Raw genomic sequence first — 27040 nt, forward strand, 5'->3', positions numbered from 1 at the left:
ATCCTCAGTACTGCAAAAGATAAAAAAAAAAAAAAAAAAAAAATAATGAAAAGGCGGAGCATAGTATACATGGGGAGTAGTGAGCATAAATACCTGACTAACATAAATTAAAGAGCAAATGAAGTAGGTGAGGTGGACATAGAGCATGCAGCCATCTTTTCAACTCTGATTTTCAAAAGAACAGTGAAAAATGGACCAAGAGCTAGAGGGGAATTTGTGATAAAAAAAATTGTTTCTTTTTCAATAAGGAGCATATTATAAAAGTTTTAATGGTGATTCAAACGTAGATAGAATCAAAGATTTATGATGCAGAGAGAAAAAATAATGAAAGTAAGTTGCAATTATAACTAAGATTAAATTAATGTCTTGGTGTTTGCATTTTCTAGTGAGAGGAACACATGATCTGGGATGAAAGAGAGAAAAAAATAACATACAAGTAAAATTATAATTATAATTAAGATTAAAATTATAATGTCAAATATGGAATTTTGAAGTCTGTAACGTAAAAGTAAAAAGCACTATATCATGTAGGTCTCTGGTTTAGTAGTGACGAAAATACAATTCAAAGCAGTTGAGCCCCAAAGAGAAAGAATTTATTAGCACATGTATCACAGGGAGAAAGCAGCATGGGCCATAGGATGGGGAGAAGGCTCAGAAACAGTTTAACAGTGGTGACGTCCTTGTCACCATCTGCCTCTCGTCTCTGTTGTGGCTTTCCTTTGCATGCTGCCCTCCTTCCCTCACCATTTCAGATGTGCCTCTTCCATGGGGTCAGTGTTTGGTCACAAACTGTCTCCAGTCTACATTTCCCCAAAGCAAGAGGATCTCTTCCCAGCGGCACTAGCAGGTGGGTCCTGGAGGATGCTGAGTGGTCAGCAGGGTCACATGTCCATCCCTGAACTTGCCATTTGGGCTGAAGAGTCTTTGGCCCGTTCACGGTCACATGTGCACCCACTGACTTGCTCTCTTCTTCTTCTTGCCACCTTTGAAGTGCAGCTGAATGAGAAAAAAAGGAAAAGCAAAGCAAGTGAGAAAGAAAATCAGATACAATTCTCCCACTAACAATCCATACATTCCCTCACAAAGGAAGATGACCCAATGTCACCTGCATCTACTGTCAAGTCTGATACCCCTTAAGGATACATTATTTCCTTTGATCCAGAAGTGTTTCAAATACATTTACATACATGAAATAATACATTTAAGGGCCTCCAACACACAGCACCCAGCGTTAGGCAAGGATGGGATAACCACCATTAGCCTCCCCTGACTGTGGCATGTCCTGTGCTGCTGCACAGGCACAGGCAGGCTTTGCTCCCTGACAGCACACTGCCAACCTGGTTGCCCTAAGTTCTGCTTACAGGGAGGTGCAAAAGTGAGGGGTCATCCTTCCCTCCCTTTACTGTTGAGACCACCAGGGGCCTGAGACATGATTCAGACTGTGCCATTTAGGTTGAGGGCTTCTGATCACATAAATCTCAGAAGGGGCAGTCTCTTGCTTTCCTGGCAACTCCTTGCCTGTTGGGGAATCCTACTGAGGGAAAATGCATGGAGCTGGCCTGAGTGGTGGGTGGCGGAGGAGGTTGCACCTGGAGGAGCATGGTGGACAGAGCACAAACACTACACCCTGTTGTGTGCGCCCCAGCAAAACTCCACAGCAACTCAACTTGTCTTCTTTTATACATCCTCAGTCCTGCCCAGATTGTTCACTTTGTCACATGTCAGAGGATGAATTTACCCAAGAATTGTGCAAATGTGGGTCATTATTCCCAGGCAGGCTGTACTTTCCTATTTCTCTACTCATCCTTGTAAATCATGTTTTCCCTTTCCTCTTTGCCTCTTACCTCTCGTGTGTTTCACTAAGCTTTTTACACACCCATCCACACTTGGGGTTTGGGCTTTCAACATATGAATTTAGGGAATGGATACAATTCACCCTCTAACAATAAGCAAAAAACAAAGCTAAATTTGTTGTTAGTTACATGAGGAAGAACTATGCTCATCAGGAGCCTCTCACTAAGCAGAGCAGAGAATTGATTCTATTTTATCTTTTGGGGAAGCATGGAGTTTTGGTGGCTGGCAGAGTGGCTGGATGTGAGCTAGAGAGTTTCAGAGACTGACTCATTGGTGCATGGTAGGTGTTCAGCGAAGCAGTCCTTCTGCAGGTGGCTTCCACAAGAGGCAGTCATCACTGGCTTGGCTTCCAGAAGCATTTGTAGAAGGGCACTGTTGATTGATTAAATGTGTTTAGATCTTTTAGAGGTTCCATGGTGATTAAACTGTCATTTATATTAATAATTAGTTTTAAAAACATTTCTGGTGGCATCTTGTTGCCTTGGTTACAGAACAATCTTTTCTAGGAGTGTGGGAACATAAAAATTTTTCACTAGTGCCAAAGAATAACTTTGAGTTAACCAGCTTTCCATCACTGTGACAAAATATCTTACGTAAACAACTTCCAAGAGGAAAGTTCTATTTTGGTCATGTTTTTAATCTATGGTCCGTTGGCTCTGTTGCTTTTGGGCCTGTGGTAAGGCAATACATTATAGTGGGAACATGTGGTGGAGGAAATTACTCTTCTCGTGGTAAAGAAAATTGGCCACTTTGAACCAAGAGGTAAAGGGAGAAGGACGAAGAGGTCAGGATCCCAGTATAATCTTCAAGGGTAGGCTTCCAATGACCCAACTTCCTACCACCAGGCCTTATCTCCCATCTCTCATTAGCACCATCATCTGGGGACTATGCCTTCAGCACATCGGTCTTCTAGGTACATTCCAGGTCCAAACTATAGCATAAGTCGAACATAAGAATTCAGGTATGACTTGTCTGCCTGCAGAATATCAGTTTTACAGACAAGAAGTCAAACACCTGAACGTGGAGTGTGTGCAGTAGTGCTACTCTGCAGCTGAAAGCAGGTTGTGGGGCTCCTCTCCACCACGCCAGACTGCAATTTTCAGAATAAGGGTGCTGTGGACTTTTGGGGTGGGACCATTTTTTGTTGGGTATGTCTTTACATGTTTCCCAGACCTTCGGTACACAGATAGTGATACCACGGGTTACCTTGACATGTCCTGCTTCCTCAGATGTTTAATTATAATACCAGAGAAGCACGCTGAGGCCAGTGTAGAGGAGAACGTAAGAAGCTTTATTAAAAAAAAAAAAAAAAGTAGAACAGATTGCTCCTGCGTGGAAGAAGGAGACCCAGAGGCAAACTCCATGGGATGAGCAAATCTTGCCCTTTTTATAGATTTTGTTCTCCTGTTCCTTCCCCTTTATTTCTTTCCTTCCTGCCTATATGATTAGGCCCAGGAGATGCAGGTGAGATGGCAAAAAGATGAGAAAGCAGGTGGGCAGTGGGGAAGGGCCACATGGAGTGATTTAGGCATTAATTAGTAACTCCTTGCCTGCATCCTTTGAAAAGAATGGTAAGGGCAGGTAAATCTGGTAATTCAACAGGCTCCAGACATTTCATTCTTTGACATTCCATTCTCTCAGGGGCAGTCGCCAACTTTCCAGACGCAGATGGCTTTCATTTTCTCGATTTGGCTGATTCCCTATTCTTCGCTAACTGCCTATTCTCAAGTCAGAGTGCTTCGTTAGTGCTCTGGCCACCCAGCACTATGCCAACAAAATACATTAAACTCATTCCTCAAGTATCTAAGGGTTGGAATTACACCCACAATTTAAAAAAGAAAAAAAGCATGAACTCCTTTTCCTTGAAGGGGAATATTCTCTTCCTAGATTTCCACAGTCCCTGTGTCTACTCATAGGCCTTGCTAATCTTGAAGGATCTAGAGTTTTAATGTTATTTTTGTATGTACTTGATTGTGCAATGTGGCAATGTGCTGATACAAAACTTCCTTCATCTTGAAAAATCTGCTGTGATGTGGCAGGACTCCAGATTATCAACAGTATGGAGATTCCTCAAAAAACTAAAACAGAACTTCTATATGATCCTGTTATACTAGTCTCATTTATGTAGGAAAAAAAAAAAAAAAAAAAGCAACAACAACAAAAAACCTGAATAAAAGAGGTACTAGAAGGGAAGAGGAAGGGTGGGGAAGGGAAAAAGACACTGAGACTTGAAGCGAGAGTACAGCCCATGCCCTTTGCAAATTGGAGCAGGGAAGAGGGCCTCAACTGAAAGGGTTCTCTTCTTATCTCCAGGAGCTGATATCTTTCCTGTTCAGAGGAAATGATTAATGTAGTGTCATCTGTGAGCTTATGTTTGAATCTATACTTTCAATTATTGGAATTTGTTTTTAGTACTGAGTATTGAACCCAGGGGCGTTCAACTATTGAGCAACACCCCAGCCCTTTTTTATTTTTTATTTTGAAGCAGGGTCTCCCTAAGTTGCTGAGGCTGGCCTTGAACTTGCAATCCTCCTGCCTCAGCTTCCCGAGTAGCTGGGACTATAGGCATGTACCAGCAAGCTATTATTTGGAATTTTAAATTTAAATGCTTAAAGTTCTGTCAGCTTATGAATGGCTGATACAGGAGAGTCAACATTCCTTTGCTGGGCCTATTGTTCCCACTCTGGTCTCAGGAGAGTCCCTTCATTTTTTCATTTGTCCTTCATCTGCTTTAAACACTGTGCTTCCAAGTTCTGATATGAATTCTGTGCAAATGGGAATAGGTAATCCTGGTGTCTGCTATTTGAGAAAAGAACTTTGAGTATCTTTACGAGAGGCATCAGAATCCAAGGACAAACTGCAGCACAATATTAGTTGTACTCACTGTCTTTCTGATAATAGTAATGAATTCTTCTTTGCATGTAACTAAGCTCCAAAATGAATTAAGGTTCTATTCAAATAGAAAGAAATTTTTGAAGTAGAAATTTGTAATTCACTTTATTTTTCTTTTCCAATACAAAAACTACTGTGTGGTTTCATTGCATTTTGTGAATTAGGGTTCTCCAGAGAAACAGAAACAATAGGTAAAGAAACATACATGTTAGAGAGAGAAAGAGAGAGAGAGAGAGAGAGAGAGAGAGAGAGAGAGAGAGAGAGAGATATTTATTTTAAGAAGTGGCTCATGTGATTCTGAACTCCTGAAGGACAGCCTGGAGTCCCAAGGGAGAGAGAACGTTGCAGCTGAAGTCTAAAGGCAGCCTGGACGGACACAGGATTTCCTCTTTTTCCAGGGACCTGCCTCCTCTTAAAGGCTTCTCAAACTGATTGCATAGGGCTTGCCTCCAATATGGAAGGTAGATAGATAATCTGCTTTACTGAAAGTCTACTGATTTAAGTATTAATCACATCTTAAAAATACCTTCACAGAAATATCTAGACTGATATTTCACCAAAAACTGGGTCACTAGACACATAAAATTAACAATCACAATTTGCAAATTAATAAATGGGATACTTCATTGTATACTTAAGTTTACAAAAACACTGGTATGAATAAGATGTTCATATTGGACAAAATCTTCAAAGTAAAAGAGACGTTTTTGAGAGTTTTACATTCAAAACTCACACAGATCTCAGATTTTTAGGGCTTGAGAGGGTACAGAGTATATTCTTCCTGCCAGTTTTTCCAACCCTGAGCCCACTGTCCCATTCTCTGCTACCTCTTCTCCACAACTGGAGTTCGTGATGGAGAATTCAGTTTTTGCATTCCTGGTATGGTTTGGCTTAGGGATGCTAAATCTAATTAATGCTTTCATTTTACAGAAGAGAAAATAGGTTTAGAGGAAACTTTTGAGTAGACTCCATTTGGTATTTTAAAACATCTTAACATAAAAGTAATGTATCATAAAGAATATAAAACTTGGGGGCAGGGCTAAGAAAACTCACACTGTGAAAGCAACAGGCCTATGACAGCAGCTTTTGAACAATATTATTACCAATTGTAATTGGGGTAAGCAATAAAGCAAGATCAGAGTTTAGGGGATTCATATATTCCTAGGGTAACCCTGAACTAGATCACAGCAATTTCTGATTCATTGCAGTTTAAACATTTTTACTGCCTTCACTTGTAAGTGTAATTTTATAGGTGCAGAACATAGAAGTTAACAAAACAGATTCCCTATCTTTAGGTTGGAGCCTAAAAAGTGATAATTATAAATGAAAGAATAAATAATTCATAAATATAATTAATACTAATAATTACACAATGAATAATATTACTGTATACAAGGTGCTGTCCCCTTTACAGGTATTTTTTCATTTAAACCTCCTCATGTATACTTTGGAGACAATGAAATATTTACACAGGGTCGCACTGGACTTAAACACTCATGTCAGACCTAACACTCGCTGACAAACTCCTCAGAACCCACTTTCTATCCCGCTATGGGCAAGTGTCATTTCGCAATGTGATTTCCAAATCTAAGTGGACATGGGGCAAACCCAACTCAGCTACTGGGTTAATTCGGCGGTGGTATCAGTCTACGCTTTGTTGGCTTCATCTAGTTAAAAAAAAAAAAAAAAAAGGTGGGGGGAAATGGTGGATGCGGCTAGGGCTGTAGCTCACTGGAAAAGCGCTTGCTTAGAAAGCACAAGGCCCTGGGCTCCATCTCTAGCACCGAAAGGAAAAGGAAGGAAGGGAGGGACGGAGCCGCGTTCAAAGTAGGTTTGTTTCTCTCCAAAACACTGGAGCCCTAAAAAAAAAAAAACTAGCCCTCAATAAAACTGTTGAAAATAATAGTTCTTGTTATTAAAAACCCTGCTTACTGTCCCAACAATAGTGTTGCCAAGTAATTAAGTCAATTATGCCTTTTGTTCCTCTCGCAACACTTCATTAGGCGAACACCCAAGCGAAACCGCCAGTAGTAGCCAGCTTCCGCGCAGCAGGGCTCCAACTTCTCAAATCACCTCGCGGTGCAGCCCTGGACCTGGGTTCTCGGGGCCACTCCTCCTTCCAGCGGGTTGGGTAAGGCCGCAAGGCGGTGGCGGTGTGATATTTAGGGTTTGAGCCGGTTGTCTTCCGCTAGAGCCCGGCCTGAGGCCACGATGAGCTGGGAGCTGCTGCTCTGGCTGCTGGCTCTGTGTGCGCTGTTCTTGCTTCTGGTGCAGCTGCTACGCTTTCTGCGTGCAGACGGCGACCTGTCCCTGCTGTGGGCCGAGTGGCAGGGGCGACGACCAGGTGAGGATCCTCTGTGACTCTCAGGCACAAGAGTGGCCAAGGCGGGTTTAGAGCGGCCAAGGCGGGTTCTAGATCGCTAGTTTCTCGGTTGTCCTGGGTCCCTCCCGGTTGCGTGGAGCTTCTGAGTCGAGGAGCCGCGCCTTTCCCAGGCTGCCATTGGGAAAGGAAGAGGCCGGGCTTAAGGAAGGCAGTTCTGCCCTCTTGTTTTTTTTATCCTTTTCGAAAGATGGCACAGACTTACTTTCCAGCCCAGGAAACCTCTCCAGGGGTGGCCAAACTACAGGAGAGCGTGGGAATCGGAGGGACGCCCCCAGGACCCTGACTTTTCAGCCAGGATCCCAGGGATTCTGGTGCACTGTCAGGGGAGGACACTTGAGAAATAAGGAGCATCCCCCTGCTTTCTGAAAGTCTTCTTGTACAGAGGCTCTGTGTGTCTTCCTGAAGTTGTTGATCCTCCACTTCTGTTCTGTAGTTTTGGGGAATTAAATCTGCCTTATCACTAGGATAAAAGCGTAACACTATAAAGAGTTGAATTGGCATCGTGCCTGGGGCGAGATCAGTCTTGGCATACTAAGGGGCATTCTGCCTACCCTTCTTTTGTCCTCTGCCTTGCTTCCTGTTTGATGGCCCCATAATGAAAGAGAGAGAGCGCGTGTGCGCGCGCGTTTATGAATTCTGTGCTGGGTAGGCAGTGTGCTCAGCGCTTTACAAACATAACGTCTGACACCGCACAACTTTCTAAAGTGGCATTAGTCTTGTTTTCTAGATAGGGAAACTGAAGTTCAGAGAAAAGAAACCACCTACCCAAAGGTGGAGTTTTCCTGGACCAAGTTTCCTATATGAAAATACCTGATGTGATAAAGTTGGCTTGTAAGTGAAATAGTTACTAGCTCAAAAGACAGACCAGGTTTTCTAAATAGCTGAGGGGTGGAGGTAAAATTGGTTCTTGGGGACTGAAAAAAAATCTGATGTTACAGTGCTTTGTGCCTCTCCAAAACTCGACCCTTCCTGATGAAATTTTATTCCATGATATTTCATTTCTCTGGTTGGGTTTTCTTGGGTAAAACGTGCAGCAGCACTGCCGTTGGATTAATACATAGCATGTACGCATGGTCAGTGCTACAGGACTATGGCAAATAGTTTGTATCCTTGGTGAACTTTCTGGGTTTTTTTTTTTTTTTTTTTTTTGTTGTTGTTTTTTTTAGAATCAGGAATTCCATATACACTGCAATTTTATTAACTGCAGGACTTTCTCCTGATTGATTGCCCCATTTCAATAGATGAAAGGCATGTGCCTATTCCTGCCTTTGGCTGCCTTGTGGATATTTGTGTTTGATCTTAAGTGCTTTTGTGTTAACTTGGACTTTGTATTTTTATCATGAAATTCTACAAAAGTTATTCAGTCCATCAAATTATGTTTGGAAGGGAAAGACATTAACAAATCTGAGTGAATATCTAGCAGCTTAACTGCTAAGTAAGTTTAATTTTTACTTGCTTATTGAGCAAAAGTTAAAAGATAAGGTCACTAATGTTTAAGAAATTCAATGAATTTTTTCAATTGTGTTACTTTTGCTGGAAAAATAAGTTTTGAAGGGATTTTAAATTTAATCATATTCAATTATGTGGTTTTATAAGTTGAAAATTTGCATGTTAATTTCATATTACCACATATAATGTTACATTAAAATTCAACAAATTCAGTTAACATTTTAATAGCTTTTAATTTTTAACTTTTAACTGAATTTAAAAATTCAGTTATTCTTAATCTGCAATGACAAAAAGTAAGCTTTATAAAACCATAAAGTATACACAGAAATATGTGCAGAATATAGAAACATTTGTGGAATGCAACTTCATTTGGGGAGCATTAAGGAAAATAATGTCTAAAAAGACACTGGTGTAGAGAAATAAGGAAAAAAAAAAGGAACAAGGAAATCCACTGAGATTTCCAAAACAGCTTAGTTCATAAAGATATCTGGGCAGACCCTATCAAGAAAAAAATTATGCTCCTTGACTACTTTGTAGATTTGTTATTTTTTGTCACTTTAAAAATTAGACAACACATTCATGTAACAAAAAATTTAAAAATACGAAAGCATATGTGGTAAAAAGCAAAGCTCACTCACCCCACCCTTGTCCCCCAGCATCCTGCTATGCTTCTTGGCAATCACTATTTTCTGCCTCTTTTGTGTCCTTCTGGAGAGACATTCTCTGCATTTCCAGGCATGTATCTCATAGGGTGAGTTTTAAAGGAAACTGAAATTGGATATTGGACATTGATCTAGAAATTTCCATGGCACAAATCCAGAGTATGAAAAGGGAAAACAGCAGGACATGTATGGAAAACTCAGGTTTTAGTTGACAGAAACTTCAGTGTGAGTCAGCTGGGAAGTGGCTCCCAGCAAATGAGGTGGGTCTGGGCTACATCTGCAAATGTTAAGTGTCTAAAGAAACGACTGCCAATGATGCCTCTGTGCTGGACACTGGGGACACAGCAGGGACCTGCCACAGTCTGGCCATAGACCCTACGTTCTGTGGGACAAGGGAACTGATGGAGTCAGCTCACCCTGCGCTGCACTGCCCAGACCCCACTGGAATCCTGGGTTCTGGCCAGCTCCCTTCAACAGAGCATTGAACAAGCAATGGCAGCAGAGCCCAGGACCTGGTGCTCATGACATGTGAGGATAGCAGCAGAAGTTGGATATGCTTATTTAGCCTTAGAGAAGCAAGAAATGGGAGCACTTTGGGAGGACAGACAGCTGTCTTCAAACACATGAGGATTGCCATGTGGAAGAGGTTGGGTTTATTCTTTCTGATGCCAGGAGGCAGGCCTGCTGCCCACTGCTGCCAGTCAGTAGAAGTGAAAGCTGTATCCCATCAGTGGAAGAAAGAACCCTGGAATGATCAGACTTGTGTGAAAGTCCCAGATGACTAGCTTCCACACCCTGTGAGGGAAGGGAGTAGGGACTAGTCAATGGTTTGAGGAGAGAATTTTCAAACTGAGTTTAGCATTGAATGTAAGTTTCTTTCTAACTCTCAAGGTCTCTTTAAGGGGGTCTTTATATATGTGAGATTCTGTGGAATGTTAAACAAAGGCCAGGCGCTAAACAAAAGAGTCTTCTTCAGGGTGGGAGGGTGGGTGTCAGAACTGAATGTACTACGGTAAACTTGAGCCTGGATACTTTCATTATTGACTTTATGTAATAGCTGTTTATTGGTATAAAAATAAAGAAATCTTTGTTTTGCTGCTGTTAAGTCCACCTGTTAAAAATATTTGTGTACTGGCAGGCGTGGTGCTGCACACCCATAATCCTAGCAGCTCCGGAGGCTGAGACAGGAAGATCTTGAGTTCAAAGCCAGCCTCAGCGAGACCCTGTCTCTAAATAAAAATACAAAATAAGGCTGGGAATGTGACTCGGTGGTAAAGTGTCCCTGAGTTCAATCCCTGGTACCCAAAATAAATAAATAAATAAATAAAAATTTGTCTACTAATTAAAGTTGGCATTATTTAGCAACGGTTATGTGCCAGATACTGCTTTAAGAGTTTTCCATGTTTAAACTCTTTACTCTTAATAATCCTGTGAGGGATTTAATTATTAATCACTTTTCTTGATCTGGAAAATTAAGGCACTGAGCATATGAGGCATGCTTACTGCTGTGTGTGGTAGAGCTGAATTTTGAACCCTGGCAGTCTCTAGAGCTGCTGTTGTTAAAAGGATTGGATTTAAAAGTGTTTAAAAATATGAAATAGTACATAAGGTTTTTTTTTTTACATAAGGTTCTTGATTTCAAGTTTCCTGATATAAAATCAGAAATGTGAAGTTAAGTTATTACTTGCTTGCTAGTTTTAATCCATTAGCACATATCTTAATACGTGAGAAACACAGGAAGTGAACCACAGTGACTCTACAGGCTCAGACAGTGGCTATTATCTCCTGCAGCACAAATAAACCACTTGTCATTGTCTTAGTACTGCAGCATTTTCACAGTCTTCAACAGAATCACAACTGTGCAAGAAGAATACATGTCTTCCTGTCATATATTTTGTCTGGTAAATAACTAGATTCTTTTCAAATGAGAGCTCAGGCATTTTAGGAGCACTATTACGACATGAGATTAAGTCATCCAATATGATTGGCAAATGGAGAAAATATTACTTTTAATATGCAGAATAATTACATCTTATAGAACAGCACTTGGAATATTGGCACTCGTCATGGATAGCTTAATTTCAAAAAGTTGGAAGAACTGACTGAAAAAAAGGCTGGGACCTTTAGGGATCATCTAATCTGAATTCACCTTTATATGGGAAGGAAAGTAAGTCTGAGCAATGAGTTTCTGTTCACTTACCTTACTTTTCTTATCACACATGTGGATAAATAGAATGATCCATGGAATGATAAGGCTAACCTTGAAGTAAAGTCTGGAAATTCTGAAAGGCACAAAATACTGTGTAGATAACTATTATTATATGGTCTGTATTCATGCTTTAAAAGATTAGGTACAAGGTGTTTTCTTGGAACATTTAAAAATTTAAGCTCCACATATTAGTATTTATATTTTGTGGTATTGTTAAAAGGTTTGATGTTTGTTTGTTGCTAGTCTTTGATGTGCAGGTGTGATCCCTCACTTATTCATTCCCTTCTATCTCTTCTTTCCTCAATAGAATGGGAGCTGACTGACATGGTGGTGTGGGTGACTGGAGCATCCAGTGGAATTGGTGAGGAGCTGGTTTACCAGTTGTCTAAACTGGGAGTTTCTCTTGTGTTGTCAGCCAGAAGAGTGCATGAGCTGGAAAGGGTGAAAAGAAAATGCCTAGGTAAGTGAACCTGAAACAGCAGCTGTGCTTCCTAGACACAAGTCAGACTCCAAACTCATGTGCAGCCTGGGAATTGTAGTGGGAGATGGGCTTCTCCTGCCAATCCCCCCACCCGCCTCCAAATGTGCCAGTGCTTTGCCCCTGGCCCTTTTCTTCTGTCACTTCTTAGTTGACTTCCCTTCACCTTTCCTGCCTCATTTTGTCAGCTTTTGACTCTTTTTTGCACTGACTCTTGGCATTAGAGAGACACTGCTGATTGTCCAATCCTTTTGACTTTTTAGTGACCATGTGACTTATATTTTTGTCTTAGAGAAAGAAGTTTGGTTCATATTCATGAGATTCATGTATATAATCACTGAAACTGAGGTAGGATGGGTCTTACTCATTTTACTAAAATGTGAGATACTGTCAATGGAGTGGTATAACATTTTTGTTATAGAGAATAAAACAGTGAAATTAGGTATAAAAAATGCAACAATAGCTAAGAACTTTCACATTCACATAAAGTGTGACTGTGTTAATATTTTTGTTGGTTTGGGAGAGTAGGAGAGCTATTATTTCTCATAGGGTGCTTAGTACCTAAACTGAGAGAATGGTGAATTTTCCAGCACATTATTTTTCAGTCATTTGTTAACCCTTTATCAACTTTTATTTAACTTTGTTGATTGAGCCAAACACAATGAGTTCATTGCCTGATTAACACTCGGCAAGGCCACAGGTCCTTTTTGATGATATTGCTTCCAAAGTCCTCTTGGGGAACTGGTTCATTTCTTATTGTAGTTACCCTTCTACTTCTGGGACCTGAAAGTCCTGCACTGTCAGAGAGGCTGAACCCTGTCAGCCTTTCTTAGTTGGTGTGAGCATCATTGCTTTCCTTTAATCTGTCTGATCATTAGTGCAAGCCTTTACATTTATTATTATGCAGATGATGCTTCACTATGCCTTCTTTTGCCCCTAAGGCATTCCTACCTCTTGCATTTTCTATTTTATTTTTCTTACTGGCATTATTTGTTCTATTTCAAGGTTAGAGTTCAGCCAAATTTACTTTAATGAACAGAAATAGAAAATGGCAGTTGTAGCACAAGTTGATTCTTGGTGGGATTTGTAGAAGGACCCTGTTTTCTTATATGTCATTGGCCTCTGGCTTCTAGATGTCATTTGACTGTGGGCTCTCAGCTTCTTACTGATTTAAAGCATAAACTTTCATTTTCTTTTTTCTTTTTTTTCTTTTTTTAATGTGTAGTGGCATCAAACCCAGGCTCATGTGTGTGCACTCTAACCAGTGAAACACATCCCAGGCCCTACACTATCATTTCCTAATGTGTGTAAGGCAGCAACTAATCTTTGTGGGCCTTCTGCAAAACAAACAAAACTGTACTTCTAAAGAAAATGCTCTATAATTTTTGTTTTTTATAATTTGTAGATTAATCTTGATTTTTGCCAGTCTGTTCTAACGTTCTACTGTCTATATTCAAGTTGATGCAAGCCATCCATGTCTGGTGAAGCCAGTCAGCTTTTTGTCTAAAATGTTTCCATATTACCTTTAGTCTTTCTCCTGGTGACTAAGAGGAACTTTCAAAGGGCCACCCAGAAGTGAATCTGTTGGCAGCTGTTCAGAGTGTGTTAAACTTAAGGAGAGTAGCAAGGAGAATCTTTGTCCTGATGTCCTGAATAATTTTAAAGTATTTTTATTTAGAGAATGGCAATTTAAAAGGAAAAGATATACTCATTTTGCCCCTTGACCTGACTGACAGAAGTTCCCATGAGGCGGCAACTAAAGCTGTTCTCCAGGAGTTTGGTAGAGTAAGTAGCAATTTATATTCATTCATTGCATTGCTTTGTCTGCCTTTGAAGTACTGCAAAGGATATTCCCGTCTATGGTGCTCTCATTCTAAGACTTGTAAGTACATGGCGTCCATGTAGTGAGATCAGGCTTGTGAAATTAGGCCTGTTAATCACTGAGTCTGACATTATTTTCCGTAAAAAGTCATATAAAATGGGAGTACCATAGGTACATTCTGGTTACTTTATTATGATTTTATTACTAACTTCTAGAAATATACCATTGTTCCATTGGGTCTTCAGGTTAACAATATAAGCAATCATGCCTAGAATTTCCTTTAAGTGATTCATAGTACAACTCCTAAGCATCTCTTTTCTGATTTTATTTAACTAGATTGACATTCTGGTCAACAATGGTGGGAGATCACAGCGTTCTTTAATTGTGGATACAAACTTGGATGTCTTCAAGGAGCTAATTGAGCTTAACTACTTAGGGACAGTGTCCTTGACAAAGTGTGTTCTACCTCACATGATCGAGAGGAAGCAAGGGAAGATAGTTATTGTGAATAGCATTGCGGGCCTTGTATCTGTACCTCTATCTAGTGGATATTGTGCCAGCAAGTATGCTCTTCGGGTAAGTCTGCTAAAACTAAACTCTGATAGAACTGACCCAATTGGGGAATATGACTGTTACTGGAACTGGGCAATAATGTTGGGAAATAGAAAGAGAACTTTGGTAGAGGATATGCCCAGTACATGATACAAAAAGATTTGAGCCATATATGCTTCAAACTTGTCCAACATATATGTATTGAGTACCTGCACTGTGCCACACACTGCAGCAGATCCTGGGAATATGAAGATATAATTTTGCTCTTAAGAAGTATATATAGTCTAGTCAGCCTGTCATCCTTCACTTTATCCCTATTTCTACCACATTCTCATGGTAAACTATGGGTCTTCCCTTCTTTCTATACAAACTTTGGGATGTATTGTCTTCTCCCATTATTGTGACTTCCTTTCCTTTCCCTTTCTCCTTGCTGTATATTTTGCCAGGTCTCATGAATGTGAAGAGGTACTGCCAAGTGGATGATTAGTTCTGGGCCTCATACCCCTACTAGAAAAATCCTGATTCTGTTCAGTGGTTTTGGAAGAAATCTTAGCCAAGGCAAAGACTCGGAAAAGAATTGGATTTTGAGTTTTATAACTTATGAAGTGTAAATATTAGAATTGAAGGAAATTTTAATGTTTGCTTAAGTGTGGAGATGAAGACCATATAAAGCAGATATGATTAAAGGAGGAGAATTATTAAATTCTGGTGAAGCCAGTCAGCTTTTTGTCTAAAATGTTTCCATATTACCTTTAGTCTTTCTCCTGGTGACTAAAAGGAACTTTCAAAGGGCCACCTAGAAGTGAATCTGTTGGCAGCTGTTCAGAGTGTGTTAAACTTAAGGAGAGTAGCAAGGAGAATCTTTGTCCTGATGTCCTGAATAATTTTAAAGTATTAATAATTTTAAAGGAGATCCAAAATGCAAAATTAATATTGTTGAAGGTTTGTTTGAGTCAGTGTTTTACTCTTGGGAAAATGAGATGCAATAGCTGTGTGGTTGTCTTACTCTCCTGAGAATGTGAAGCTTTGGTTCTTTAGGATATCTCTCTGCTCTGAACAGGAGACAGTTTGAAGTGATGATGATGCAGAATGCAGCACTGATTTCTTCCTCTTCAGCAATGGGCTGTTAGTCACTTACTGTAGAGCATCTGGGCAAACCTCAGGTGGGCAGATGTAGGACAACTGCCTGTCTTTTTGTCCTCCAGAGTTTAATAAGACATACAGAATGTTGTCAGTAAAACACCAATGAGCTGTCTGGCCTCCCTCCAAACCTCTCTGTTAATTACTAGATTTGATTTTCTGATAGGATGTGGTAGGTTGAAACTCTAGTTAGTTTTACCAGTAGTTGAACACTAAGACAGAAGGCTTTTGTGAATAACACAATTTATTCTAGGATTTTCAGCAAGTTATGGAGTGAATTTGTTTAATTAAAGTTTACATGTTAAAGTAGATGGGATTTCTTTGGGTACCAAGGATTGAACCCAGGGGCACTTAATAACTGAACCATATCCCCAGCCCTTTTCAATATTTTATTTAGATAGGGCCTCGTCAAGTTGCTGAACTGGCTTTGAACTCATGATCCTTTGGCCTTGGTCCTCCAAGCTACTGGGATTATAGGCAAGTGCCACCATGTCCAGCTAGTAGATAGGACTTTTAACAAGAGGTTTGAACCATCTTGAGAGGTTTTATGGTCTGAAAAATGGCTTACTTTATGTTCTTTCCTGCTTTTGTGGCAGAGGGCAGAAGTTAAAGGTCAGGAGTTCTCCATTTGTTTACCAATTATTTTTTGGTTCATTTCTGACCGGCACTATTCAGTCTCAACATAAACTCTCATAGTTCTCATGAGGCCCAGGACTAGTCATGAGTAAATAGCACCTGGTAGTGTGTTAGGGGTCAGTCAGTATTTAAAGGCTGGTAACTGAGTGACGATGTTGGATCATATATGAGTGTACCATGGGTTAGTGTTTAGGTTTTTTAAGTTACTCTGGCTTTATAACAATGTAGTCTTGGAAAATTCCCAATTTATGAGCAGAGGTGAAGGGAAGCAGATTTATGCCGATTCTCTATTGGATTAGAAATGACCAGTATGTTTAAGTCCAGAAGGTCTAGCTTGTTTTTACAAACGTCATTCAGTAAGTGATCATGTTACAATTTTAACTGATCAGGTACTTGTTATCACCTGAAAAAAGACAGGTCTGCTGAAACTAACACATCCTGTTAATGCAGTAGTCTAAATTGAAAAGGTTGCATTCTTTCTCTGTAGTGAAGTTCTGTGCAGCACTGATCCCTCTGCACTCCCTGCTGCCCCAACACTGGCACTTTAGATGACTCTGGGGAATAAAGAGAATGTCCACCCCAGTGATTTCTGGAGAACATGCACTTGTTTTGGAGCAAGGAGATGAGGGTTGCTATGAGGAGGGCGTTCAGGGCTTGCCTTCAATAAAAACCATTGATAGCCAAGAGCCACTTCTGCCAAGGTGGCAAACTGCTTATACCTGGCAAGAGCTGAGAATGTCTTTCCTGGATCGCCTCTGTTCTCACAGTGAAAGATGCCTAACAAGCTTGCATGACTATACCACCTGTCCTTTACTCAGGCCTTTCAGAGCATATTTTGAGAAATTGTGTGATATGAGTCTCCATTTAACTTTATTTGCCTTTTTTCTTAGCTTTGCTTGTCTTTTTTTTTTTTTCCTTTTGTGTCTGCTAGGGTTTTTTTAATTGTCTTCGATCTGAACTTAACAAATATCCGGGTATAATCATTTCTAACATTTGCCCAGGACCTGTCCAGTCAAATATTATAAAGAATGCCCTAGCTGAAGAAGTCACAAAGGTAAAAATTTCTCATTGTCATGTAATTTGAATCCTTTTCTAGTTATATTGTAGTGTTTTATCACTATATTTCAGGGTTATTATACATTTAATGTTAGAAAACTAAAGGTATGATGGAAATTGTTAGCTGATAGTGCATTGGCATTCAGTTTAAATAAAGGCTAATGATATTGCTAAGATAATAAGTAGTCTGCTATTATGTGTACACTACAACAGTTTTTTCTTATTTAGAAGCCCATTTTATCTTCCTCCATTTCATCCCCATACTCTCCATATTTGATGAGATTTCATTTGTTAAATGCATATCATAATAATTTGAGTCTGTACTCAATTGATAATTAAATTATCATTCTAAGGTGATGCAATTCTAACTAGAAGGAAACCTTCATCTTTTAGTTAGCCTATACAGTGTTCTCTGGTATATTTATCATTCCTATTAGGCTGATTGAAGAATTTCAAAAATTGCACTGGGGATATGGTTCAGGTGTAGAATGCAAGGCCCTGTGTTTGATCCCTTGTGCTGAAAACCAAAAATTAAATTTGAAAGATTCCGAAGGTTTATAAACCCCCATAGGGTCTGTGGGGACTCCTGAAGGAGTAACCCAACTAGTTGGCCTTCGGGTTTTTCTTGCTTAAATGTTCTGTGAAATAGCTTGAAAAATTACTTAGCATTCACTTACTTTTAAACTCTTCTTAGACTGTGGCCAATGTTGGAGACCAGTCACACAAGATGGCAACTAGTCGTTGTGTACGGCTGATGTTAATTGCCATGGCTAATGATTTGAAAGAAGTCTGGATTGCAGAGCAACCTTTTTTGTTGGTGACATATTTGTGGCAATATATGCCAACCCTGGCAACTTGGATAACCAACAAGTTAGGGATGAAAAGGATCAGTAACTTTCAGAGTGGTATGGTAAGAACAATTTATATATTTCTTAATAATATGTTTCAATTTTATAGGAAATAAAAAATCTTTTAGTGCTTAAAAACTTTCTTGCTAACTCTCCAACAATTTCATATCAAATACAGAAGTTACAACAAGTATTTCACCCTCTACATATCTGGTGGCTTACTGTAAATTATTACCAGTCTTGGAGAAATGAGTTTTCTCTGAGGTAAAATCAAACCAAAGGTTGCCATTGTTTCTTTCTTCTACACTTACTGTTTGACCAGGATATTTGTCCAAGTGCTCTCTTCCCACTGTCTCTCCTCAGCAAGTCCTACCAGTCTTTCAGGGGTCACCTCCTTGAAGTGATCCCTGGCCTTCCTTCACCCTCTCCCCATGTCTAGGTACACCTCGGGCCCTGTGCTCTCTTCTGTCAAAGCACTGACTGCACTGCTCAGACAGGGGCATGCACACCGTGCAGGACACACTCCTGTTACCTCATTCCTGAAGTACTCTGCACATCGAGCATGTGCCTGTGGCCATAGCTACAGAAAAAGCTGGTTACTGCCTTTGGACCTCACTGCTATAGCAATTATTAGGGCATATCATTAACTGATTGATACAGTTGTGACCATCAGTACAATTTAATGCATGAATAATACAGCAAATGCAATGAGTTCATCTCAGAATTATAGACTGATTGTGCAAAGAAAGGTTAGTGCTACGGATATATTGTATTGTTAAAGTTACTTCTTTCATACTTTGTTACTATCATGTTTTAGAACTCAGAAAATGCAGATTGACACAGAAAAGGAGAATTATAAAACAGGATCATACTCCATATGTCATACTCTATCTAATCTATCACTATTTTAAGACAGTCCACTGACACATCCAATCCACTTGTTACACATTTAATTTGTTCCAACTTTTTGTAGGGAAGTGCAAATGAATTACTGGGGGAAAAGAGCAAACAGCAGAACATAACAAAATGCTTAGAGATTATAAAATGGTTTCATAATACACTAAAACATCCAGAGCTTGAGAAATCATTAATGGGTCTTTCCTTGTATTAATCTGTAGTGTGGTGCAATTTGTTTGGAACCAAACCATTTACAATTGTTTTGGCAGTGCTAAGACTCGGTTGTACAGGTGTTACAAAGGCAAACTTGACCAAAGATTACACCTGAGATTTAAATTTGGAGCAAAGCTGATTTATTGGCATTGAGCCCAGCAACAGATAAAGAGTTGGGAGGGAAAGGCCCCTATCCAGAGAGGAAACACAGTATCCTGGCTGAAAGCACAGAACCAAGTGCTAGACTACCTGGGTTCAAATCCCAGCTCTACCCATCCTCGCCCCTTGACCTCAGCAAGTTACTTCTCCATAGCACAATCTCTCCATCAGGGCAATGGAGATTAGTGAATACTACCTAGTCACAGGATTGTTTTGGAGATTGAATTAGTATATAAAAAGCTTTAAAACAGTGTGTAGTGTTATAAACAGGATCATACTGTTTGCTGTTATGCTTTTATTTTCTTTTTCATCATCTCATAGTAGCAGGATATTCAGTTTACACATAGTAAAGGTCAATGATTTTTTATATTAAAGCTAAAAAATCTATAATTTGAAAGGTATATGTGATGATTTGATGTGATATATACATTGTAAAATGATTACTATAGTCAATCTAATTAACACATCATCATCTCCCAGTTACCTTTGCTGTGTGATGAGAACATTTAAGATCTACTCTCCTATGCAATGTGAAGTATATGTTACAGTGTTATTAACCAGTCACCATGCTATTCATTACATTTGAATTTGTGACTTAATAATAACCTACACTATTCATCTTGTAATTGAAAGGTTGTGCCCTTTGACCAACATCTGCCCTTTAGCCCCATCCTTCCAACCCTTGGCAACCATTATTCAATTCTGTGCCTCTATAAGTATGAATTTTTAGATGGCACATACAAGTGAGATTATACAGTATCTTTTTGTATCTTACCTATTTCACTTAACATAAGATCCTTCAGCTTCATCCATGTTGTCAGAAATGCCAATATTTATTTTTTATTCTTTTTGTGGTATTGGATGTTGAACCTAGGGTCTCATATTGAAGGAAGCACTCTAGTACTACTGAGCTCCTTCCATAGCCCTTTTAATTTTATTTTGAGACACGGTCTCACTAAGTCACTCAGGCTGGGCTTGTACTTGGAATTCTCCCACCTCAGCCTCTCAAATAGCTGGAATTACAGGAATGTACCATCATGCCTCACAGGATTTCCTTTTTTATGGCCAAATACTATTCCATTGCACAGATATACACCACCTTTTGTTTAACCCATTTATTCTGACAGTATACTTAGGTTGTTTCCATATCTTGGCTCATAGAAAACTAGAAAAATGAGCATGGAGGTACAAATATCTCTTCAAGATACTGGTTTCATTTTCTTTGGATATATACCCTGGTATGGTTTAAATGATTCATTCTTGAACCTTGGTCCCAGTGTGGTAATGTTGAAAATGGAGGAATCTTTAACCGTGGGGCCTAGTACAAGGTAATTAGGTCTTTGTGGAGGGCATCACTCTTGGAAGGGATTAATATATGTCTCATAGGACTCATTATTCTTGAGAGGGTGAGGTGTCATAAAGCAAGGCCATTCCATGTACTAGGCTCTATCTATATGGAGCTGATTCCATTTCTCTTCCATAAAATGACCCAGATAAGGGGGCTTTTCAGCAGAGGCTGAACAGATGAGGTCACTCAGTCTTTGACTTTTCAGTTTTCCAAAATGTGAACTTAGGAAAGCAAACAAATGAGCAAAAAACCCCAAACTTCCATAGCCCTTTTCATTTTTTATTTTGAGACAGGATTAAGTTGCTCAGACTGGCCTCAAAGTTATAATTCTTCTGTCTCAGCCTCCCAAATTGCTGCGATTACATGTGTGCACCACTGCACTTGGCTTTTTTTAGTACCCTGTCTCTGGTATTTTTCTTAAAACAAAGTAGAGTACATATACATATAAGTGGAACTGCTGAGTATTTCTGATATGGTAATTCTATTTTTAATTTTTTGAAAAATCTCCATATTGTTTTTTATAACCTCTATACCAATTTATATTCTCAATGATTTTAGTAACAAAGCAGACAAAAACATATTATAGAGGTGATTTTTTTTTCAGAGGTTAAAGAGGAACCAGGGACTGGTAGTCATATGATAGTTGTTATTCTCTCAGAGATGTCCATATGAAAATTATTTCATTTTGGTTACACACTATCTAAATGTAAAATATAAATATCACTTGAAAATCGAGCATTTGATTACATTAGTCTTTAATAAAGATGATGGCTTCCCCCCCACCATCTTTACTATATTGTTTATCTCATGGTCTTAATGCCTTATCACTTTTTTATTTATAAATTAGGTTAGGTGTTCTCTAATTTCCCATAACCATTTCTGAGACATGATACCTCATTCTCTACACAAAACTACAGAACAATAGCCACAATGAATTTTGTGTTATCACTACCATTATTATTATTGTCATTTTTAGTATAAATTCTTTCAAGAGGTAAATGCATACTTTCCAAATGGAAGTCACATATGAGGGATTACCAGGTTGCTTTTTAAAAATTCTTTGAATAATATATTAAAAGCCCATAAATAATTTGAGTTATTTTTTAAAATATTTCAATTTTAATAATCTGATCCATTCTTTATATTTAAGTCAGTGTAGGTGTGATATGCTAATCTGAGTACAAATGAGAATTCAGCATTTAAGATATGATATGAGCATATAACAACCAATAGTATTCATAGCAGATAAAGGAGATAATAATATTAAGCCATTTAGAGAGATCTGTGTACAGCTCTAGAATTTTGACTGTGATTCTTTTTTTGTTATAATCTAAACATTTGCCTGAGGCTTGTAAGGATTCTTAGCAGTGAACAATCAAAACAACTTAATTGTAAAAACTTGGGTAAATAGTAGGAAGGACTCATACATATTACTGTTACTCTTTTACAGGATGCAGATTCCTCTTATTTTAAAATTTGGAAGACAAAACATGAGTGAAAGGAGCACCTGCAATTTTCAGGCCACTGGAGGGAGAAGTGGAAAACATAAATAGCAATCCTATGCACAAAAGAATAACTAAAGGCTAATATGTGATTTTACTTCATGAAACAACTTTCCTTTTACCATACAATAAATAAAAAATAAGACTGTCACAAATCTGGAAAAACAGGATTAATACATACTACATTCTTTGAATAAAAGACTATCTAAAAATACTTAGGGATTGTTATGCTTGGATGTGAGGTGCCCCCAGAAAAATCATGTGTGAGAATGCAAGAAGGTTTAGAGGAGAAGTGATCCGGTTATGAGAGCCTTTACCCAATCAGTGAGTGAATCCCCTGACAGGGATTAACTGAGTGGTAACTAAAGGCAGGTAGGGTATGGATGGAGGAGATGGGCATGGGGGGGGGGGGCGTGCCTGTGGAGTATATTTTGTGTGTGGTTTAGTCTGTCTGTCTGCTTCCTGACCATCACGTGAACTGCAGTCCCTCTGCTATACTCTTCTGACATGACATTCTGCCTCACCTCAAGCCCCGAGGAATGAAGCCAGCTGTCTATGGACTGAGACCTCTGAAACTGTGAGCCCCCAAATAAGCTTTTCCTCCACTAATTATTCTTTTCAGGTCTTTTAATCATAGCAGTAAAAGAGCTGACTAAAACAGCCATGTATGCTTAAAATCTCAGTTAACAAATCAAACCGAAGAATAAACATCCATTTAACACAATGTCTTTGGCAATTTGTGCTTCTATAACATACCACAGATTACATAACTTAAAAACATGACAAACTTGTTTCTTACAGTTCTGGATGCTGGGAAATCTGAGATCATTACTACCAGGACTGTTGTCTAGAGAGGACTGATGTCTGCTTCCAAGATGGTGTCTAGTTGCTGTGTTCTGCAAAGGGGAGGGTCACCCTATCCTTATGTGGTGAAGGGTAGGAAAATCAGAGGAGCAGGACCCTTCATCAAAGCTTTTATTTTGGGCACCTATTCACTTTCATGACTCTTGTCACCTTCAGGCCATGCTCTTACTACTGTTGCATTGAGGATTAACTTTCAACATGAATGCTGAGTGGAACAAAAATGTCCAAAGCACAGCAACGTTAACTATGGAATATTTCAAAACAAAACAGAGTGCTGGATGATGAGCAGATATAAAGAAGTATTTGGAATGATCCCTACCTCCAAGATGCTTATACTCTCTTAGAAGCATGGAGAGATACAAATGACTGGTCTGAAGCAGTAAATAGACTCAGCCATGATTAATTCAACACCCGTAATATGCCACTTGCTATACTGGGGTGCTTATGTTAGTTAACTCATTTATTCCTCTTAACAGTGACTAAAGTAGATGGTATTATCTAGTTTTATAGATGGAAGAAAGAGCTGAACAAGGCAATTGGTAGAACTTCCCAATGTTACAAAGGTAGTATGGGCTAAGATCAGGATTATACTCAGCTCAGGAAGACTCCACTGACAACTGATAAGTGTTCCTAGAAGGAAAGCAACCCAAATGTTGAGTCAGGCCTCTAAATATCATTCTAGCTTGGATCTTGGATGCAATTCTTCACTGTCTCTTGGTTCTCTGATGACTTTAAGCAGATTTAATTTTTTCCCCAATCTATTTTTCTAGTTCTCCATGCAAGACTGGTATGATTAATCTAGGCCCTATAACAACTTAGAAGTATGAAACTGGGTTTGAGAGAAAATTAAGTAAGGGCAGTTTTTTAATGTCAGGTAGAAATATCAAATATTAGATATACAGGTCCAGTGCAAGAAGAGAGGTTCGGATACACACACACACACACACACACACACACACATATACATATATATATATATATATATATATATTTGAGTATCATCACTTTGTTGGTAATATTTTAAGTCTTGGGAGTGAATGAAACTGTGGTGAATACAGAATAAGAACAGGAAACCTAGAACCAACTGTTGAGAATTCCAAAATTCAGAGTTCTAGTAGAAGAGGAAAATCAGCAAAGATCATCGAGAAGAAATAGGAAGAGAGGAGGAAAACAAGTGTTTCATAAAAGACCAGAAGAAAACACAAATGGTGATTCAGGAATGACCATTCAAATATATTAAATGCTACTCAGAGGATAGGTAAATGAGACAAAGTGACCTGCTGGTTTGACAATATATAGGTCAATAGTGACCTCAATAATAACTTTTTAAACTTTGGGTGAGTAGTAGAGATGGATTCCAGACTGGAATAGACAGACAAATGAATGAGGAAACTTGGCCATGAATGAAATGGAGCAGCATGACACTATTGAGGAGAAGTATGGTCAAGGGAATACAAGGCTTGGCATTGCTATAATAACAAAAATCTTTAAACAACTTTAAGTTCCTATTATGAGAGGGGGTCAAATAAATCAACAGGAGTTTCAAGATGGCGGACTAGAGGGTGGCTGCATTTCATGTTGCTCCAGGACTCAGGATTCAAAAGAGGAGATATTGAGAGACTTGGGACCAACTCAAAGCAGCCGGGTGAGTTTCTCCCGTTGGGGAGGCGTCCCGGATGGGACGGTCGTCCTGGAACGCAGGGAACTTTGTGAAGTAGAGCTGCCCGGCGAGACTCCTCCCCTCGCTGGAGCAGTGAACTCGGACAACTGGGAGCATCATAGAGGAGGCCGCTCAGCACAGCGCTTGGACTCGGAGCAACCACTGGGGCTCCGGGCGGCTGCCCAGAGGAGGAGCTGGGCGGTGAGCTGTTTGGACTCAGAGCGACCGCTCCTGAACACCGGGGGACTGCCCGGAGGAGGAGAAGGAGGAGCGTGGCGGGTTGCTTGGACTCGGAGTGACTGCACCAGAGCTCCGGGCGGCTGCCCAGAGGAGGAGCTGCACGGCAAGCTGTCTGGACTCAAAGCGACCACTGCTGAACACCGGGGGAGTGCCCGGAGGAGGAGCGCAGGGGGTCACTTGGTCTTGGAGCGACTGCTCCTGAACACCTGGGGGGCTGCCTGAAGGAGAAGGAGGAGGAGCACGGCGGGTCATTTGGACTTGGAGTGACTGCCCAGGGCTGCAGGCAGTTGGTGGGAGGAGGAGGAGCGCAGTGAGTTGCTTGGACTCCTAGCGACTGCACCGAAACACCTGGCGGCTACCCGGAAGAAGAGGTGTGCGGCGGGTCGCTGGGACTCGGAGCGACTGTATGGGGCTCCAGGTGGCTGCTCAGAGGAGGGGCCGCATAGCCAGGTGATTAGGTGCAGAGCAGGGTCCCAGGACCTAGGAGGCTTCTTGGTGGAAGAGCCGCACAGAGACAAGCTGAGGAGCGAAGCGAACGTTCCAGGACTGCGGGCAGATTCTCTGAGGAGAGGCAGCCTAAGGAGACTGTCTGCGAAGGGTGAGGCTCCCAGGCCCAGGAGGTAGGGCCGGGCCCCTGGGAACGTTGCAGACGAAGGCAGCCGAGCCCAGGCGGTAGTTTTGGATTGAGGGGAACCTCTAGGAGGGGAACTGACCACGAGCCCTCCGCACCGGGTGAGTCTTCCCTGCCAGATGAGGTTTTCCCACAAGGACGGTAAAACCAGAGACACAGGTGCAAACAGGCCTTGCCTCAGCCCGCAGCCTAGTTCCCCTTTGGATGACCATTGGTCAACAAGTGGAGGCATCTCTGCCCACTAGCAGGGAATATACCCCACCTGAAGGCCACCACCCCTAGAGAGGCAGCTTCTTTGTGGAGCACCGCATTATCAACTTCCTCCAAGACTTCAGCCTACTAGAAGGCTAAGAGGGGATATACTAGAAATCTTCAGGGACATTATAAGTCAATAGAGGAAATCTGCAATATCTTAGCGGTCCACTGATACCTGAACAATATGAGAAAACAAGGGAAGAAAATGCCCCAAACAAATCTAGATGTTACATCAATAAAATCCAATGACAGAATGGCAGAAGAAATGACAGAAAGGGAGTTCAGAATGTACATAATTAAAATGATCAGGGAAGCAAACGATGAGATGAAAGAGCAAATGCAGGCACTGAATAATCGCACCAATCGAGAGTTAAAAGAGCAAATACGGGAAGCAAAAGATCACTTCAATAAAGAGTTAGAGATATTGGAAAAAAACCAAACAGAAATCCTTGAAATGAAGGAAACAATAAACGAAATTAAGAACTCCATAGAAAGCATAACCAATAGGATAGAACTCCTGGAAGACAGAACCTCAGATATTGAAGACAAAATATTTAACCTTGAAAACAAAGTTGACCAAACAGAGAAGATGGTAAGAAATCATGAACAGAATCTCCAAGAACTATGGGATATCTTGAAAAGGCCAAATTTAAGAATTACTGGGATTGAGGAAGGCTTAGAGAAACAAACCAAAGGAATGAACAATCTATTCAATGAAATAGTATCAGAAAGTTTCCCAAATCTAAAGAATGAAATGGAAAATCAAGTTCAAAGGCTTATAGGACTCCAAATACACAAAATTACAACAGTCCCACACCAAGGCACATTATAATGAAAATACCTAACATACAAAATAAAGACATAATTTTAAAGGCTGTGAGGGAAAAGAACCAAATTACATTCAGGGGGAAACCAATACGGATATCAGCAGATTTTTCAATCTAGACCCTAAAAGCTAGAAGGGCCTGGAACAACACTTTTCAAACCCTGAAAGAAAATGGATGCCAACCAAGAATCTTATACCCAGCAAAACTTACCTTCAAATTTGACAATGAAATAAAATCGTTCCATGATAAATAAAAGCTAAAAGAATTTATAAAAAGAAAGCCAGCATTACAGAACATTCTCAGCAAAATATTCCATGAGGAAGAGATGAAAAACAAAGAAGCAAATCAGCAAAGGAAGGAATTATTCTAAAGGAATTGTCAAATAAAGGAGGAACCAAGTCGTGTCCAATAAATAAATAAATAAATAAATAAATAAATAAATAAAATAAAATAAAATAAAAAA

The 27040-nt window shown here is 39.9% G+C and overlaps 2 protein-coding genes and 1 long non-coding RNA gene across 9 annotated transcripts in view; 2 read left to right on the forward strand and 1 right to left on the reverse strand.

The window, feature by feature from the left end:
* LOC306653063 overlaps window positions 1-27040 on the forward strand; it is a 287321-nt gene that overhangs the window by 123332 nt on the left and 136949 nt on the right. The window lies entirely within an intron of this gene.
* The window catches only part of PCNX4 (pecanex 4), a 59793-nt gene continuing 33335 nt past the window's right edge, over window positions 583-27040 (reverse strand). For 4 of the 7 annotated variants that reach the window (XM_079125796.1, XM_079125794.1, XM_079125801.1 and 1 more), the window contains one exon: window positions 583-996. In XM_079125796.1, the coding sequence (XP_078981922.1) occupies window positions 749-996 (248 nt within the window). In that variant the 3' untranslated portion in view covers window positions 583-748. The remainder of the gene's footprint in view (window positions 997-27040) is intronic. The other 3 variants (XM_079125797.1, XR_013761619.1, XR_013761620.1) reach the window with 3 other exon arrangements.
* Window positions 6839-22270, forward strand: LOC306653047 (dehydrogenase/reductase SDR family member 7). The gene is made up of 7 exons (XM_079125840.1): window positions 6839-7090; window positions 11757-11909; window positions 13606-13712; window positions 14086-14325; window positions 17009-17131; window positions 17828-18043; window positions 22049-22270. Exons 1-7 carry the CDS (start codon window positions 6958-6960, stop codon window positions 22094-22096), a joined length of 1020 nt encoding a protein of 339 aa, XP_078981966.1. The 5' UTR covers window positions 6839-6957; the 3' UTR covers window positions 22097-22270.

This window comes from Sciurus vulgaris, assembly GCF_902686455.1.
Source record: "Sciurus vulgaris genome assembly, chromosome: 2".
In the NCBI taxonomy this organism is placed as follows: Eukaryota; Metazoa; Chordata; class Mammalia; order Rodentia; family Sciuridae; genus Sciurus; species Sciurus vulgaris.